The 17373-nt window shown below is 41.0% G+C and overlaps 1 protein-coding gene across 1 annotated transcript in view; it reads left to right on the top strand.

The window, feature by feature from the left end:
* The first annotated feature begins 578 nt into the window (after positions 1 to 578).
* The window catches only part of slc9a1a (solute carrier family 9 member A1a), a 41793-nt gene continuing 24998 nt past the window's right edge, over positions 579 to 17373 (top strand). The window contains exon 1 of the mRNA XM_046833539.1: positions 579 to 1454. Coding sequence (XP_046689495.1) covers positions 1190 to 1454 — 265 coding nt within the window. The 5' untranslated portion in view covers positions 579 to 1189. The remainder of the gene's footprint in view (positions 1455 to 17373) is intronic.

The raw sequence follows: 17373 nt of genomic DNA, 5'->3' as shown, positions 1-17373 counted from the left end.
CTATCAGCAACCCAGAGCCTTAACCACTGAGTGACCACTTTCAACTCAACTCTATTCAATTCAGCTTCATTTGTATCGCTTTTAACAACGGACGTTGTCCTAAAACAGCTTTTACAGAGGTAAAGATGTTATGAAGTTTGACCGTCTGTTGCGAATGGAAGTTTAGTGCTGATTAGTTTGTTTCTTATAAGTTTCTCCCTGAGATGATATGAGGAGAAAACCTTAAGAGAAACCAAACTCAAAAGTGAATCCATCCTCATCTGCCTGGTACCGAATGTCCATTAGTTATAGTTTAATCATTGGTGTTGTGTACTGTTCACTAATGGTGGTCCAAAAACATTTAATTAGCCATAATCATTAATAATTAGGGGATGTGGAAGATCAATGGTTAAGGCACTGTCCTGTGGATTGGAAGGTAATGAGTTCAAATCCCAGCACCACCAAGCTGGGCCCTTAACCCTCAACTGAAGGTCGCTCTAGAAAAGGGAACCAAAAAAACCAGAGAAGCTGCTGCGCCTCCGCGTCACAAGATGTCGCTGCGGTCCCTGAATTACCCCCCCACCTCCCCATCACACACACCCATCGTATGTAATGGTAGGTTTTCGTCGGCGCTCGCTATTTAATCCGCGTCGTCGCCGTCGCCGGCCGAGCACGAGCTGCTGAGACATTGCGCGCGCGCACGCGAGTGGTGGCGTCCGGTAACGTCGAACGGAGCGCAAAACGGAAACCACCCCCTCTGTTCCCTGCTACTTCTTACCATCACCAGGAGGAACCGCGCGACCAACTCTCTGCTCTCTGGGGGGGTAAAAAGTCGTTTGTTTTGCCTCCCGGGTTTTTTTTTTTGTTAATACGCGCGTGCGGCGGTGGTCTCGCGCTAAATTCAAACGTGGGCGCGCGCAGCGAGCGTCTGATGCTGACATTGCGGACGTCCTTTCGTTTTTTCCAAAAGAGAGAGAGAGAGAGAGAGAGATTCGTGTCCGTCTGTTCCGGTTGGAGTTTTCCGGTAACGGAGACTGACCCCGCTGAACCCGACCTCCGTACCTGGAAAGGGCGTGTGAGCTGTTGGGAAACTAGGAAGTAACCAAGACTAGCCGGAGGTGCCTGTTCCTGAAGATGCTCCCTAGTATATTTTAGTGCCAGGTCTCACACACACACACACACACACACACACACACACACACACTCCACCATGGCGTCACCACTGCACCGGACTTTATGGATGAACGCAATGCAGATAATGGTGATGATGATAATGTCCACGGTCCCGGTGCTTGCGAGCTCCCCTCAGCAATCCCACGAGAACCCGAGCAGCAATCATAAACCCACAGGACATGGAGGATCTCCAGCCAACTTCACCAAGAAAGCCTTTCCTGTGTTGGATTTCGATTACGAACATGTCCAGCATCCGTTCATCATCATCCTGTGGATCCTGCTGGCTTCCCTGATGAAACTAGGTAACACACACACACACACACACACACACACACACACACACACACTCACTCCCAGCATGAGCAATTTTCTGGTTTCACAGATGAGCCAGTTGAGTGGTAGGTTACCCTTATGGTAAGTGATGTTCAGAGATTAAGGATCTGAGCTACTGGTTTAGAAGGTTGGAGGTCCCCAGAATCACCAAACCGCCACTCGACCCTCGAGCAAAACCCTTAACCCTCTGTGCTCCATGGTGCTGTATCATGTGACAAATCTGAAGGACTTTTACATCCATAATTGCGGAACACTTCCAAAACAAACCCCATATAACCACTGAAAAAAACTCTAAAATGCTAGAACCTAAACATCTCATCATGCCCACCTTGATCTTGCCTATTGAAATAGCACCCCCTGCTGGTGTGGCATTAGTAATAAACAAACATCCATAAGTACTAACCAAACACGTTTGCGTTACAAGTGTCTGAGCAGTAAACTTTATCATGCACTATATAGACAAAAGTATTGTTGACGCCTTGGATGAAATATTCTCTTCACTTCAACTCGAAGACCCAAAAGCCAGATCCTCGAATATATGCTTTATATGGGTTGGAGTGGAAGATCTTCAGTGACCTTCTGTAGAGCTCTGACTTTAACCATTCTCTACCCATCCTGTGGTTGCTCCAGCCCCAGTCACATCCCACCTCATGTAGATTGTGGACCTTTTAAAGAAGTAAATGTCGACCCCGCAAACATCCCGAACCATCTAGAGATGTACCAGCACCAATTGGATCCCACTTCATGTGGAGTTTGGACACTGGACCTCTTTGAGTGTTTAAAGACTCTGGCATGGAGAAGCTGGTGTTGGATCTGTGATGATCGCAAATGTTAAGCTATTTTATGAGTTGCTCAGTAGCTCCTGGTTTTATAACCACAAATGAATGTAAAAGACTGTAGAAAGAACATCACTTATAATCTTACACTCCAGTGCTCACGTTAGTTCTCACTCTCCAGTGTTCTGTATTGCTTAAAGACTATAATCACACTCTTGATGCCACCTAAATGAGGATGGGTTCCCCTTTTGAGTCTCTCAAGGTTTCTTCCTCATGACATCTAAGGGAGTTTTTCCTTGCCACAGTCGCCACGGCTGCTCATCAGGGATAAACACACATCGTTCACCTTAACTCTTAAATTCTGTAAAGCTGCTTTGAGACAATGTCTGATGTAAAAAGCGCAATAGAAATAAACTCGACCATTGGGTTGCTGAATGAGCACAAATCTCAAGCACAGTCCAAAATCTAGTGGAACATCTTCCCAGAAGAGTGGCATCTATTAAGAGATTGTGGAATAGAATGTTCTCAAATCTTATCAGGTGTCCACTAACTTTTGTCCATAGAATGCATTTAAATGGTTTAACCCGGTCCTTTATGTGTAATTGCGAATAAACCAACGAACGAATAACACGCAAGTATAAATACGCATATGCTCATGATTCATCTGGAAAAAAACTCTTGTTGGCTAAGATTATAAAGGGAAACGTCTCTCTTTGCTCATGCGTTGTGTGGGTTCAGGGTTGAGTTATAAAGCGACCTTTTCAGAGGAATTGAAAGTGATTGACTCATTAAGACCTACAAAACTAATGAGGGTGTCCGTTTTCGATTAATTCGATTAATTCCACGTTCTCGTACGAGATGTACGTGAGCGTCAAGCTTTACATAAGTATCGGTATGGCGCAGCAGTGTAGCAAGAGAGAAGTGACTAAACCTGGATTGCAATTAGGGCTACACCTTATTTGTTACAAATTTCTGGTCCTACCGCCTTCATTGTTTGACTGATGGTGACAGACGATGATCATCTCTCGCTGGTCTGGGCAGCTAAAGCATAGAACAGCTCCAACCTTGGATTAATAACGAAGCCTGAGATGTTCATTTCTGTCCTCTTCCAACGTGTCAGTTTATGGACTCCTGATCTCAGTATTAGTTCTGCACGTTGACCGTTTGACTCTGTGGGTTTGAGAGCTTCGCCTATCTTTTGTGCGGCGTGTTGTCAATTTGCGTTTTATTTCAGCGAACAGTTCTGGGATTGTCATATCTCTGATGTTGCTCCATCTCATACTATGCTATGCTACTTTTTGTGGAACCCTTGCCACAGAACCAAAAGTCTGTGGTGTGATAGTGTAATGCAGAGATGTCCTAGCTGGAGGAGTTAAAATATAAGTCCAGGCACTGGCGATGACTCCATGTTTTAGACTGGATTAGTCTAAAAGTCCCTTTGTACATGTGTTTCTCACGATTTCATCAAATTCATTTATTTATTTTAGTTTGTTGGCTCATTTCTACATCCTCCTATCTCTGGCTTAAATGCCTGTGGTTATTACCCCGGACAAACAAATTGTATCTGGCGTTTTTTTTTTTTTTTAATTAATTTATTTTTTTTCTCATCACATTCCTGTCTTCCACAAGAGCAGACAAATGATCTCTGTAAAAAAAGCTGAAAACACAGATGTTTTACGCTAAGATTTTCCATCGTGGATTCAAAAACGCGGAAAGATGCAAATCGACTAATCAGTGTTTTTATTTGTATTTTGCAAGCCATAGTTCATCTTCACTCTGCTCTAATGTTTGCACAGCGTGCAGGACACGGCGAGAACAATGTAGCTCGAGCAAAATCGAAATGTCAGGAATGTTTAACACGCTGACACGTCGGTCATCTGGAGCTCGGCTGCTTTAAATGAAGAAAAATAAATTTAGATCTTGACCTTAATGCCACTTTCTGTCAGGGCGAGTTCAAGGGAAGCTTAGGAAGGCAATAAAATGGCATGGGCACTAATGACCGCTTCCATGGAAATCCTGCGTGTTTACGGAAGCGCTGCCTTGATGCCCAACTCATTTGACTTAAATTTGCGTTGTTTAATCGTGCTGGGTGGCGTCCTTTCAGTTCTTCAGTACTGAAAAACAATAATGCAGTTATATACTATGCCTATGTACTGCGCTTAGTGGTATTTATTGCTTGGCTGATTAACACACACACACACACACACACACACACACACACACACACACACACACACACACACACACACACACACACAGCTGTACTGAAAGCAAATTCCACCAGCATGAATGCATGACAATAAAGAATTGTGCCTCTTGCTAACACAGAGCCAGAGGTAGCTCAGTGGTTAAAGTTTCATGCTGGTATCTACAGGAGCCACCATTTGACTTTTAAGCCTGGCAGGTCTAAATTTATGTGGTGGGAAGGGGAGAGGGGATAATCCTATTTGAGTGGAACACTTCTGCTTCACCGTATGGACAAAGGTATTGGAACGCCTGACATTTCCAGCCATATGTGCTTTTTCCACAAACTGCTAGCACGAATTTAGAAGGCGCACAGTTCCAGCATGACACTACCCCTGTGAACAAAACCAACTCCATACAGATATTCTGTTCATGGGTTTGAGAGGAAGATCTTGAGTGGCCTGATCTAGAGCTCTGACCTCAACCGTATTAAACATGTTGGAGATTGGAATGAAGCCCAGGCCTTCTCACCTCACCTACATCAGTACCTGACTTGAGTCACACTCTTGTAGCTGAATGAGCACAAATCTCAATAAGCACACACTGAAATCAAGAAGAGTGGAGGTTATTTTAAGGACAATTGTGGAACGGGATGTATATGAATCTTTTAAGGTTGCAAAATTCCATTATTTTCAAGACTGGAAAATTTCCATGGGAATTAATGGGAACGCACTTTTAGAAATTGACAAAATTTCGGGTTTGCCAAAAAACGGGAACTTGAATTTAAATCAGTATTAGTTAGCATGCATGTCGGCTTATGATTAAATTAAATGTTTGTTTCCAACTTTGGATTATTTCCCAAATTTCCCAGATGACGTTCCCATTTTCCAGAAAGTTTCCAGAAATTTACTGACCAACCTTTTGTCTATATAGTGTATATCCTACATGGAATGCATTGTAAAGGGAACTAATACAGGAAGTGTGTTTGAAGGTATGGTTCATTTTGATTGGGCCCTAGCAGAAACAATTTGGTAAAAAAAAAAATTGTACAGTCCAAAAGTTGCTCTGAACTGTACAGTCATCGCTCGTTGCGTAGCTCAGTCATTGCCACGCTTGCAATTTCTCACACGCATTATTTGCATCGCGTATGATTCTCAACAGTGTCATTCAGCAGTAAGTCCACGCTGGGTGTGAGCTGTTCCCCGAGCTATTGGTACGCATTCAAATGGAAATGTGCCTAGTTTCATCGGCACGTCAATATCTCAGAGCACTAATGTTAGATCTGTCGTGACTCAGACGCTCCTTGTTTGTGCAGCGCGATTAACCTGCATTGCGAGAAGTTCAGTCCACTCCTTTCACGATAGCGTAGGCGCCGCCCAAGCTGATAAGATTAATTAATAGTCTTTGTTTTTGTTTCTTTTCGCAGCAGTCAACTTTATCATTATGTTCTTGCGTTTGGTCCCGAGAAACGCCTCCAAAGCCGAACCATGTTTCTTTTTCTGTGTGATTTCAAATAAAGTATAGCGACTTTTTTTTACTTCAGGCGTATTTTTATTCTTATCCTCGCCATGAAATGAAACGTGACCTCGGTAAGAGTCGGATAAATAATTCAGTTTGTTCATTATTAATAAGTGCTTGTTAACTGGAGCACCCAGGTTGCGTCTTATTCCCAAAGGAAGCTTGGATTGATCACTTGAAACCGTATAAAGGAATATAATAAATAGAAACCCAAAGTGCCTTAAAATGCTGAGAAACTGACATCTATATCTCCATTATGTAGAAGCTTCTAGATATCTATATTATACACAAAGTCTGGACCATACCGTCTTGACCCCAAGATTGTGCTTTTTGAACATCCAATTTTACCTCAACTCTTTATTGGATGTTATAATGTCCTCTTCTCTGTTCCACAAGATTTTGGAGTTTACTTGTTGGAGATTTGTGTTCATTTAGTTAAATACTGATGTAGGTGAGAAGGTGAGGAGGCCTGGGGTGCAGTCAGCATTCACATTCATCACAAAGGTGTTCAATAGAGTTGGAGCGCTCGCTCACCTCAAACAGATGTACAGTACGAAACAGAAAGTACAATCGAGCTTGTATTGCACCTGTGAGAATGAAGTTGTTTTTGAGACTTGAGTGATTGTCAAACACTAAAAATGTTGAACACAAGATTTCAAAATCGTAGTTATTTGCATAATTAGTTTTTTTTTCCTGTCAAATGAAACTTGCATGAGCTTTATCGGCTGCTTTAAAGTCAAGTATTTATTGCAGTAAGTAATCCACTGCCTTCAAGCAGCTTCGTGACATCCAAAGGCAATGTTCCTGTCACGGCTATATATAAATATGGAAGCGCTCCAAAGATGCATTATCAGAGCGTTCTCTATTGACGAGAGCTTGAACATTTCAGTCTTGTAAGCCCCCTGTGCCCCTTTTGTCACTCTGTATGTTCTTGTAAACTGTATGGACTCGAGTATTGATTCTTTTTTAACTTTTTCAGCTATGTGTGTTATTTTTTCCCCAAACTGTTACTTCAAAGTTAGAGGCACACAATTGAATGACGTCATTTTAAATTTTCCCTTAAACTAGAAGACCCAAATCTGTTTGCGCATGACGATGACAATGCCCCTGTGCACATTGGTTGGTGTGGAAGATTTTAAGTGGCACCTTTGGGCTGAATGGGAACGTCAGATTCCCCCCAGGCCTCCCCACCTCACCTACATCAGTAACAATAATATTCCTAACACCGTTGTGGCTGAATGAGCTAAAATCTCCACGAACACACTTTAAAATCTAATAGAACATCACCATAAGAGCAAACGTTGACTAATTATGTAATGGGATGTTCTAAAAGCACGGGAGTCTTTTTATTTTTTTTTTTTGGTCCATATTGTGTACAGTTAATCTCTGATAATTCGCGGTTCGGAAAATTTGCAGGTCCTTGTTTGCAACCTAACTAACAGCAAGTTGCAGATTATCTTAACATTTGCGGGAATCCGCATCGGGACCGAATTAGGAATAACACACTACTAACAAATGTTTACGAACACATTTCATACATGTTTTAAAAAATGGTATGATTTTTTTAAGACCGGAAATTTTCCATGGGAATAAACTGGGAATTTATTCCCATGGAAAATTTCCGGTCTTAAAAAATTCCTGGAATTCTGCATCCCTACTCGTATGTAGTGGTGTTACAAGATATTTCACCTCACTCTATGTATAATTTTTTGTGCTCCTTTTTCACCTCAGAATTTCATCTGAAATCATCAAATCCATGATCATCTGCCAGATTTTCTTTTCGACATTTCAGTTCCCTGTTGTAGGATAACCCTGAATTGTGTAAATTCCCAGTTTATTCCTATTAATTCCCGTTCAATCTCATGGAAAGTTTCCACTTTTGAAAATTCCTGGAACTTTGCAATCCTAAACAGGGGACACGTGTGGTTAACAGTGTCAATGACTTCAAACTTTCTTCTAAACCACTGCTGATTTCTGAGGATGCGACGGAGTGGTGCATTTTATATCTGATGGTGTTTGTCGCTGCCTGTGTGGAGATTTAAACTCCTGCTCCACCGCACGAGCGCTGCCGAGTTTACTCTCCTCCATCGCTACTGTTTACCGAAGGCCACTAATGGTGCTGATAAGCAGGCACTGCTTTACCAGAGAGCCGGTTCTACTCGCTCTGCAAACAGTATTAAGTGCTGCGTGCTCTTATTTTTTTATTTCTTTTTCTCCTAACATATATGTGTAGGCAAGGTGTGGCGCTTTCTACTCGATTCCAGCTTCTAAACGCACCAATCAGGTTTTTGATTGAAACCTACCAGGAAATCGTTCTGATTCTGTCCATTGAAAGGGTTTAAATAAGGAAGTGGACTTTCTTGTTAATCTTTTACGCTAAACGAGAGCTGCCCTGATCGAGGCGAGCCGAGTTGATTATCTCCGTGTGGAAAATCTCTACCTTTTGTGCAGGTCATGTATTATTGAAAAGGCGAATTTGTCTTTAAACACGCCGCTTTGTCTACCGGGACACAGCGGAATTAATGCAATCATGTGCTGAACAGCGTTTCTTCCCCCCCCTTTTCTCCAGTCTGTACACATGTTTACAGTAGTCCTGAGCATTTATACTGAAAATCCATTGAAATGTATTACGCTTTCATTCATGAGCACAGCGTGAGGCATCTGTGAAGATAATAGAGTTGTTAACCGCTGAAGAACCGCATATTCTTTCATCCATTTGTCATTCGTCCAATTTTAAATTAAAATTATATTTTATAAAAATATGTTGTACTCAACTGCTCAATTTTTTTCTAAATATTTGAACAAATCAGTCTTCATTCCTTCCAGCCTTCATACATTCACACACTCTATGCGGAACCGTCAGGATTTTCTCCTTTTAAGAGAAATATCTTACCCGCTGGACATAAAACACTGAAAAATCCATATTGCTAGACTGTCATAAAAATGGAAGCAATTTCGCGCGTTTCTAAATCGATGTTTTACAACGAACTACCAATCATATTTCGGGGAACTACAAATAGTATTTCTGGTACAGCGTGAAAGGCCACACTGCGCTACTTTTATTTTTATACCCCTGGTGGTGGTGTGAATATTTTTAAGTTTAATAATGATGATTAAAAAAAACTGTGGCGCTGCACTCAAAGTGCGAGACTGAGACAAAATTGCGGTCTGCCACTTAACACGTTTGTGAGGGAACTCTGAGGGGTTTTAATTATGTTCCGTATGTACCGAAACAACCAGGGCGTGAAGATTAGGAAACATCTTGTGTATTACTCAGGCCTGTAGGATCAGCCCGGGGGTCTTTTGTCCAAAATTGGGCTCAAATCCTGTCTCTTAACTAACTTTGAGACTTTCAATGTAACCTGCTCGCAGGGCTTCTACTTTGCAGCTCAACCCAGAAAGTGGACTGAAATTGAGTCTTGGTGAATTTACATTCGTTAATATCTTCGTACATGTAACACACGTGTGTGTGTGTGTGTGTGTGTGTGTGTGTGTGTGTGTGTGTGTGTGTGTGTGTGTGTGTGTGTGTGTGTGTGTGTGTGTGTGTGTTCAGTTTTGTCTGTCACCTGACAAGCGTGTCGTCTGTGACCCTTTGATCTGGGTTTCAGGGGCAACCTCCGATTCCGAGGGCTGAGAGAAAGAACAGGTAATTGAGTGTAGGAGGAAAAAAAGCACAAAAAGCAGAGCCTGAGCGGAGATGGAAAACAGACAACTTTGATTTTCCCCAGCGCAGTCTCTTCTCTAATAATACTCCCTGAAAGCTGTCTACTTAATTTAATATAAACATTTATGTGTTCTTTCTCTCTCTCTGCAGTTTTACCCATCTGTCTGTTTTTTGTCTCTCTTTTGGTCTCGCTCTTAACTCTCGTTCTTGCTTTTTCTCTCTCTCTCTTTCTTTTGTCATGCCTGTCTGTCTTAATGTTTTCTTTCTTTCTTTCTTTCTTTCTTTCTTCTTTCTTTCTTTCTTTCTTTCTTTCTTTCTTTCTGTGTCTTTTTCTTATTCTCTGCCTCCCCCTCTCTCTCTCACACTCTCATTTTCTCACTATCAATTTAAAACGCTTTCTTTCTGCATCTGTCAGTCTCTGTCTCATCTCTTACTTTCAGTATTTCTCTCTGACCTTTTCTCTCTCTCCTTTTCTCTATCACTCACTCAGTCCTTGTCTCTGTCTCTGTTGCTTATCAGTTTGTGTGCTCTCTCTCTCTCTCTCTCTCTCACTCACTCAATCATATTACCTGCAGTTTTACCCATCTGTCTGTTTTTGTCTCTCTTTGCTCACTCTTGCTATCTCTTTTGGTTTTTTTTTTTTTTTTTTTTTTTTCTCTTATTCTTTAGTCATGCCGCTCTGTCTGTCATATCTTTTCTTTCTTTCTCTCTCTCTCTCTCTCCTGGTTCCTGTCTCGCTGAGCGGAGGAGGACAAATGATGACCCATCAGGCTGTCCTCAGATTTACTCTTATTTGCAGCTGTCAGCTCTGCGTTCATATTTGTGTTTAACCACCACCCGTTTTTTGGTGTAGGATCTGCTAATAATCACCCAAAGAATAAACTGTTGTGAATCACTTCACCATTCACATTTTCATTTATTCCGGTTTTTATTGAGATTGTAGCCAAATCGTTTCATACCCCAGACCCATTGTGCAACTTTTCATGGAGACTGTGAAATTCCATTGAATGCTTCAGGGAATAATTAAAGGTCTCTTTCTCCAGCCACACCTCACCTTGTCCCCTTTGTATTGGCTTGTATTTAGCCCAAGGCGAGACTATTTAAAGAATAGCTAGGTAATGTTTTGAGTCCGATTGAACAAGTGACTACTTTCACCAGTTTCCCAGACTTTTTTTTTTTGTCAGCCGTGGTTTTCTACACTATCCTTTCAATACAAGTGCTCTGATCAAGGTCCTGACTTAGATCAGTGCCGGTGATATGCCTGTGTTTGTTGTTTTTCCCCTTCTCAAACACTGCTGCATTGAGCTTTTTGATGAGTCACCCTTACTTTTTTTTTCTTTCATTGCCCAATTGAGCACATCTTTCTCAGGCAAAGGCAAATTTGGAATCAGAGTACAGAACTGTATACTGTACAGTACATTTACTGACTATAAATTCGATCATGTAAATGTAATGACGATTCATCTCGCTATATTCTTGCAAATGTTTTCTGTGCGCCTCCGTTTATCACAGGCGTTTTGTAACGTAACCACGGCAATAAACGGGGGAATCACTGTACGTATTTTTGTACTTTCTGGAGAAAATTGCACCGGCGCTCTTTTTGTATTGTAAACCCTCAGCGCTCAGTGAAGTGTGAAAGGCTTGTACACAGGGGCGCATTAGCAACATCAAAGCAGCCAAACAGATGTGCAGATGTGGAAACCAGTCGAAACCGCATTTCTTTGTCCTCCACTTGCACACTATTACACTGAAAATGAAAGAAATGTATTTATTGATTATTATTTTTTTTTTTTTTCCCATAAGGGGGCTTTTTCTGAAATATGCAGGACTGCAGTCAACCAATCCTGTGGCAGCAACTAGTTTCATGACATCATCCAGAGTGTTTGGTAATGTCCATACTAAACTCAGGATAATTGATGGAAAATATATATTTATTTTTATGTTGCTGGTGCCAGATTTTCAAGAATGAGCTGATCTACTGGGATTTTTACTCTAATATACAGTATATCCAATTTTCTACTCCAGAATAGTCTCCAATATATTTTATGCAGCAATTGCATGGAAAGTGTGCCCAACAAGCCATAGTTCTGTGGGTAGAAACCCCCTTTTTTGTGGTGTGAGTAGAATGCTCAGACGTCTTCAAGCTGAAAGGAAGCCTGAGGTTTCGTGAATAAGCACTCTCTACAACCGTGATATAAAAGTGCTATAGAAATAAGTCATTTTGAATGGGATATTAAAGAAATAAATATATACAGTCTCAATTGAAAAGAAAGATCTGTTAATTCTATGGCTTTATGTATCCGAGGCGAGGCCAAGTGCTTCAATAGAATCAGTGGCCCAGTCAAAGTCCAGATAACATCCTGAATGAAATGCTTTGGTGGAATCTTAAAGAACCGTGCATAAACAAATTGTTGCAAAATCCTCAATGAGCTGAAGAAAGGCTAAATTTAGAGTAGGTAAAAGTTCCTCCACAGTAATGCGAGAGAATGATTGAAAACCTGATGAACACGATTACTTCAAGTCATTCCTGCTTGAAGTGGTTCGACAAGCGATTGAATCATGAGGTGCGCTAATTTTTTCACACGGGATTCCTCCATTTCAGCTTGAATATTGTAAGCGAATAAATAATGACATCTGAGGTTGTATTGACCTCATGATTTGATAAGTACAAGATTGTGATCAGAAGTAAAACCATAGAATTGAAAGCGGTTTAGTTTTCACTTTCATATGACGATGGGCAAGAAAGTAAGCGTTTTGCAAATACATGTAACGTACAAGTTAAATCAAAGGACACAAAAGAAAAGTCATTTACTTCACGATTGTTGAAATTTTTTAGGTGACGTGAAACTTTTTCTGAGGTACTCGAATGAATTCTGGTCTGTTGCGTGAAAAGGCGGGGCAACAGGTTGGCTGGGGTTTTTAGCTTGTTGCGTCTCTTCAGAGGGCGTGCCCGCGTTGTTTGTGTTGCCTTGGACTTCAGCTTACCACAGCTTGCCTCACACTTCCGTTCAGTTGCTGCTTTGCAAAAGTGATGCTTTTTCTGTGAGTTTCATAAAAATATTTTTTTATGTTTAAATCACAGATGGAATAGACGTTTTCATGTCGCTGGTATCTGCTTTTGCTTGTACTAATAAAAAATGTAATAAATAAAAATAAAAAGATACCCAAAAATAAATAAATACATAAAAAAAGTGTGTTCCATTTTCCCACCAACCAACAGAATTGTACATAACGTTAAAAAAAGATCATAATAATGCACTTTTAATAGGCTAAATATCTCTTGAATATTAACTCATTTGTCTGTACAGTGCAAAACAAAATAAAACAGTAGGAGGCATAAAAAAAATACTTTTATAATCAAATCTCTAGAATAATACTGGTAGTCACTCATGTCATTTTCTGTTCCAGACCGACCCCCGTTAAAGAAGGGAACAATTATGCGGCCCTCACAGGGGGGATAATAAAAGATCGGGTACCCCTGGATTACGGATGTATCACGTCCTTTGGCACATTATATAAAAGGTCTCAAATTCAAACAAGCTCTTAACACCGTCCAAATGCTAAACAGCGTTTTGACTTTGGGACACACTCGTTTTCTGTGTTATTTGACAGAAAAGACGACTACGGGAGGGTGTGGGGAATCTTTATTTGGTTTTTCCCGCAGTTGTGGTTGTAAATTGCGATAGTAGTTCAGACTTGGCAAGCGATTAAAAACATTTTTTTTACCCAAAGCAACCTGTTGATAAATTTATTTGACTCATAGTTTAATGATAAAAAAATTTGAGCACTGTGCCAAAACTCATAATAGTGTAATTCATTAAATATTGCGTTGGTGTATGATAATGTAGGGACGACAGTCATGCATACTAAAGCTGCTGACTTCTGAAATCTTAGATATTGTTGATTTATACTAATGTCTAAAACAGCAATAGTTCCCAAAATGTGGTTCCTAATTGCTACAAGGCTCCTTCCTAACACATGACTCCTACTAACAAGGAAAGGTGAAGACTAACAATCTCCATGCCACGAAAATCTAGAAACCACATGTATTTGCATCACAAGGCAACACACATTGCGGTCTGCTTCTTCCACGTACTTGATCCCATGATTGACTAAATGACACCATGGGTGGCTGTGTGTTCAAACCTTATGATCTGTTGTTTAAAAAAAAATAGATTAAAAAGCGGTTTTTGGGACTTTGGGTTTTTTAAATACATAAGCTGTCCTCCTCTAAATGAGGGAATCCCTCATAAAATCCCTTGTCATAACAGTCTCAAACCAGCATCTGGGCTTGATCTGTTTATGGTCTCGGAACATACTGGTGTTTAGCCAGAAACACATTTTGTGCAGAAGTGTCCGTAGACAAGCCCTGAAGGGGAATATTAATAACGTAAAGTAGTTTGTGGCCTTTCTCATACAAGTTCATGTGTTCTAATAAATCCCCAACGTGATGCTGGTCTTTGGTGCAAATGTTAAGATTCAGCTTTTGAGCCCGCTGTTCACCAAGGCCTGATTTATCTGTTCCATTAACAACACTTTGAACAGAGTGCTTAGTGACGTACGAGTGGGGCACACGGTCTTCCTCTTGAACTACATCGCAGTGTAAGAACAGTCTGTATTAGGCTTAGTGAGATTCGCAAAAACACATCGTTGCTTCAGGATAAGCCTTAACGATGTGATGCATCGATTTCAAAAAGTGTGCATCGGATACAAGTTGGCATTTGTATCACGATGCATCAATTCAAACATAGTTGCATCAGGAAAAAATGTATTTATATTTATTTAGTAGGTGCGCTAGACTTTTTTTTTTATTTACAAAGTGACCAATAATTTGACTAATATTTGATATGTGGATTGATTTCTTCTCGCTATACGGCACGTTCTCTCAGCAAACCCTGCTGCTACGTGAAAAACGATGTATCGCAACACCACAGAGACCTAAGAGTCCTAAAGAATACAGATTAACATGGCAGAGGTAGAGCTGCATCTTCCTGGAGACAGAACAGGAAAATAACATTCGGTTTTATTTCATCTTTTTTCTTTGACTACAAAGGACTGTTTGTGAAAGGGCCATGTGTTAGAAGTCAGAAGGCGCTTAAGTAAAATTAATTTGCTGTCGGTCTGAAGTAAAGAAATAAAAACAGACTATCTGTAGCATATTGAATGGCATCATATTGCATTAAATCACATTGTGTTGAATCGTACATTGTGTTGAATAGCAGTTAAAATGTGCTTTGAGTACAATTCTCTCATACTGACCACTGTATCTTCAACATGCACCTCCTGGTAAAGAACTCTCTGAGGATTTGAGAATTGGCCTTAGCTATAAGATGATCATAAAAACTGAGTTACAGTACAGTGGCCAGGGTCATACAGAGGTTTTCCAAGAGGGGTTCCACTCGGAACAGACCTCGCAAGGGTTCATCACAGAAGCTAAGTCCTCATGCTGTGCATCAGGTGCTGCCAGCATTGCTTTGGAGGCTGTAGAAGCAGAAAGTCCACTTGACTGTGCTCAGACAATACGCCAAACACTGCAACAAGTACCGGTTTGCATGGCCGTTGTCCCAGAAGGAAGCCTCTTCTGAAGCTCCTCAGAAGAAAGCCTGCAAACAGTTTTCTGAAGACGACCTGTCCAAGAGCATAATTTATTGGAAGCATGTCCTGTGGTCTGCTGACACTTAGATAAACTTGTTTTGCTCAGATGGTGTCCAGCCCTGGTGTGGAGAACAAAGAAAATTGTCTTGCCTACAGTCAAGCATGGTGGTGGTAGCATCATGGCCTGGGGCTGCATTAATGCTTCTGGTACGGAGAAGCCGCAGTTCATTGAGGGGAAACATGGATTCCAATATGTGCTGTGACATTCTGAAGCAGAACATACTGTAATGCCCTCCCTTCAGAAACTGGGCTGAACGTCGGATTTCCAACATCATAACGACCCCAAACACACCACCAAGATAACAACTGCTTTGCTGAGGAAGCTGAAGGTGATTGAGTGGCAAGGTATGTCTCCAGACCTGAACCCTATTGTGCACCTGTGGGGCGTCTTCAAGCGAAAGGTGGAGAAGCGTCATGTGTCTAACATCCAGCGGCTCCGTGTTGTCATTATGGAGGAGTGGAAGAGGATCCCTGCAATAACCTGTGCATCTCTGGTGAATTCCATGCCCAGGAGGATTAAGGTAGTGCTACATAACAATGGTTTTCACTCAACATATTAACACTTTGGAAACAGTTTCGACTTGTTTACTTAGGGTGTACTCACTTTTGTTGCCAGCTATTTAGACAATAACAACGTTATTTTTAAAGGACAGTAAATCTCTACTGCTATACAAACTGCACATTCACTCCTCTACAATATATCACAATATATAAGTGTCCAAGTGTCATTTCTATAGTATTGTCCCTTGATTGATTTATTTAAATGGTTGCTAAAATAAAAAAAAAAGTGTACGCATTTGTTTTGTGAGCTACTGTATTTGTAAATGGATAAAAAGGCAATTGCTGTGATGAGTCCTACACCGAGGGGGATGGCGTTCCCAAGGGGGAATTTCTTGTCAGTATACCTCTCTTAGCCTTATTTCGTTTCGTGCATCCTTTTCTGTTTCTTCCTAATGGTTCCTATGAAAAATAGTGAGTCACATGATCGCCTGCTCCAAATTTTAATAGATAATTGTTTTTCTCAGAGTTGTAGATGCTCTGATTTCCATCGAGAGTGACGAGAATGGATAGGATTAGAAATGAGATTAACACAGGGACCATGCAGGTAGGACAGTTTGGAGACAAGGTGAGAGGCTTTTGGAGACTAGATTGAGATGGTTTTGGTCATGGTGCAGAAGCGAGACATGGTGTATATCGGTAGAAGAATGCTGAGGATGGAGCAGCCAAGGAGGAGGTTTAAGGAGGTGGTGAAGGAAGACATGCAGGTGGTTGATTTGAAAGAGGCCAATGTAGAGGACCGAGTGATTTCGGAGACAGATGATCCACTGTAGGGGACCCCTAAAGTGAGCAGCTGAAAGAAGACTTTCCAAATACTACTCAACCAGTGCTTTTATTTTTTTTATTATTATTGTGGCTTATAAACTTGGCTGAGCCTCTAGACTTTTCCTGAATGTTTGACACTAATGATCCATCACTTTTAAGGACTTCATCTCGTCCAGTAAGTTCCATTAGTCTAATGACCATGTGTTCTATTGAGCGAAAGAAGGTTGTACGAAACAAGCCCTCACCATGACAGCCCAAAAACCCTCATTAGAAGCGTAGGTCTTTTTTTTTTTTTTTTTTTTTTTTTGCCCTTGGCATTTACGACCCTCTAATGACCCGATGTTAATCATGCACTCTGTGTGCATTAGTGTTGCCAAGGGGATAACATGTTGGACGATTCTCCTGTCCATATCTCTGGAATGTCCGTGTCCTGAGCATGTCCTTTTAAAATATTGCACATGTTCCTGTATGCTGCGTTCAAACGCCTTTTTCACTCCTCTGAACAAAGTAGGAATGACTTGACATCGGCGTTGAATTAAATGCTGCAGCTTGGCAGCCGAGGCAGTGGCAGACTGCACCATCTGTGAGATTATAGAACTCGGCAACCGGCCACACGCTGCAGTATTTCATCCTGCAAATGTATACAGTGATATTACGCTATTGATATTTAAACGATTTGATAGTAGTAATGAAATAAAAAGCTGTTCTATTAAGCAACGTTAAGAAACGTCACTCTAAATGCATAAACGATTTTTTTAAATGTTGCTT

This window comes from Silurus meridionalis, chromosome 21, assembly GCF_014805685.1.
Source record: "Silurus meridionalis isolate SWU-2019-XX chromosome 21, ASM1480568v1, whole genome shotgun sequence".
NCBI classification, from domain to species: Eukaryota; Metazoa; Chordata; class Actinopteri; order Siluriformes; family Siluridae; genus Silurus; species Silurus meridionalis.
Note: the sequence above shows the minus strand (reverse complement) of the source record. Positions and strands in the feature narration are given on the sequence as shown.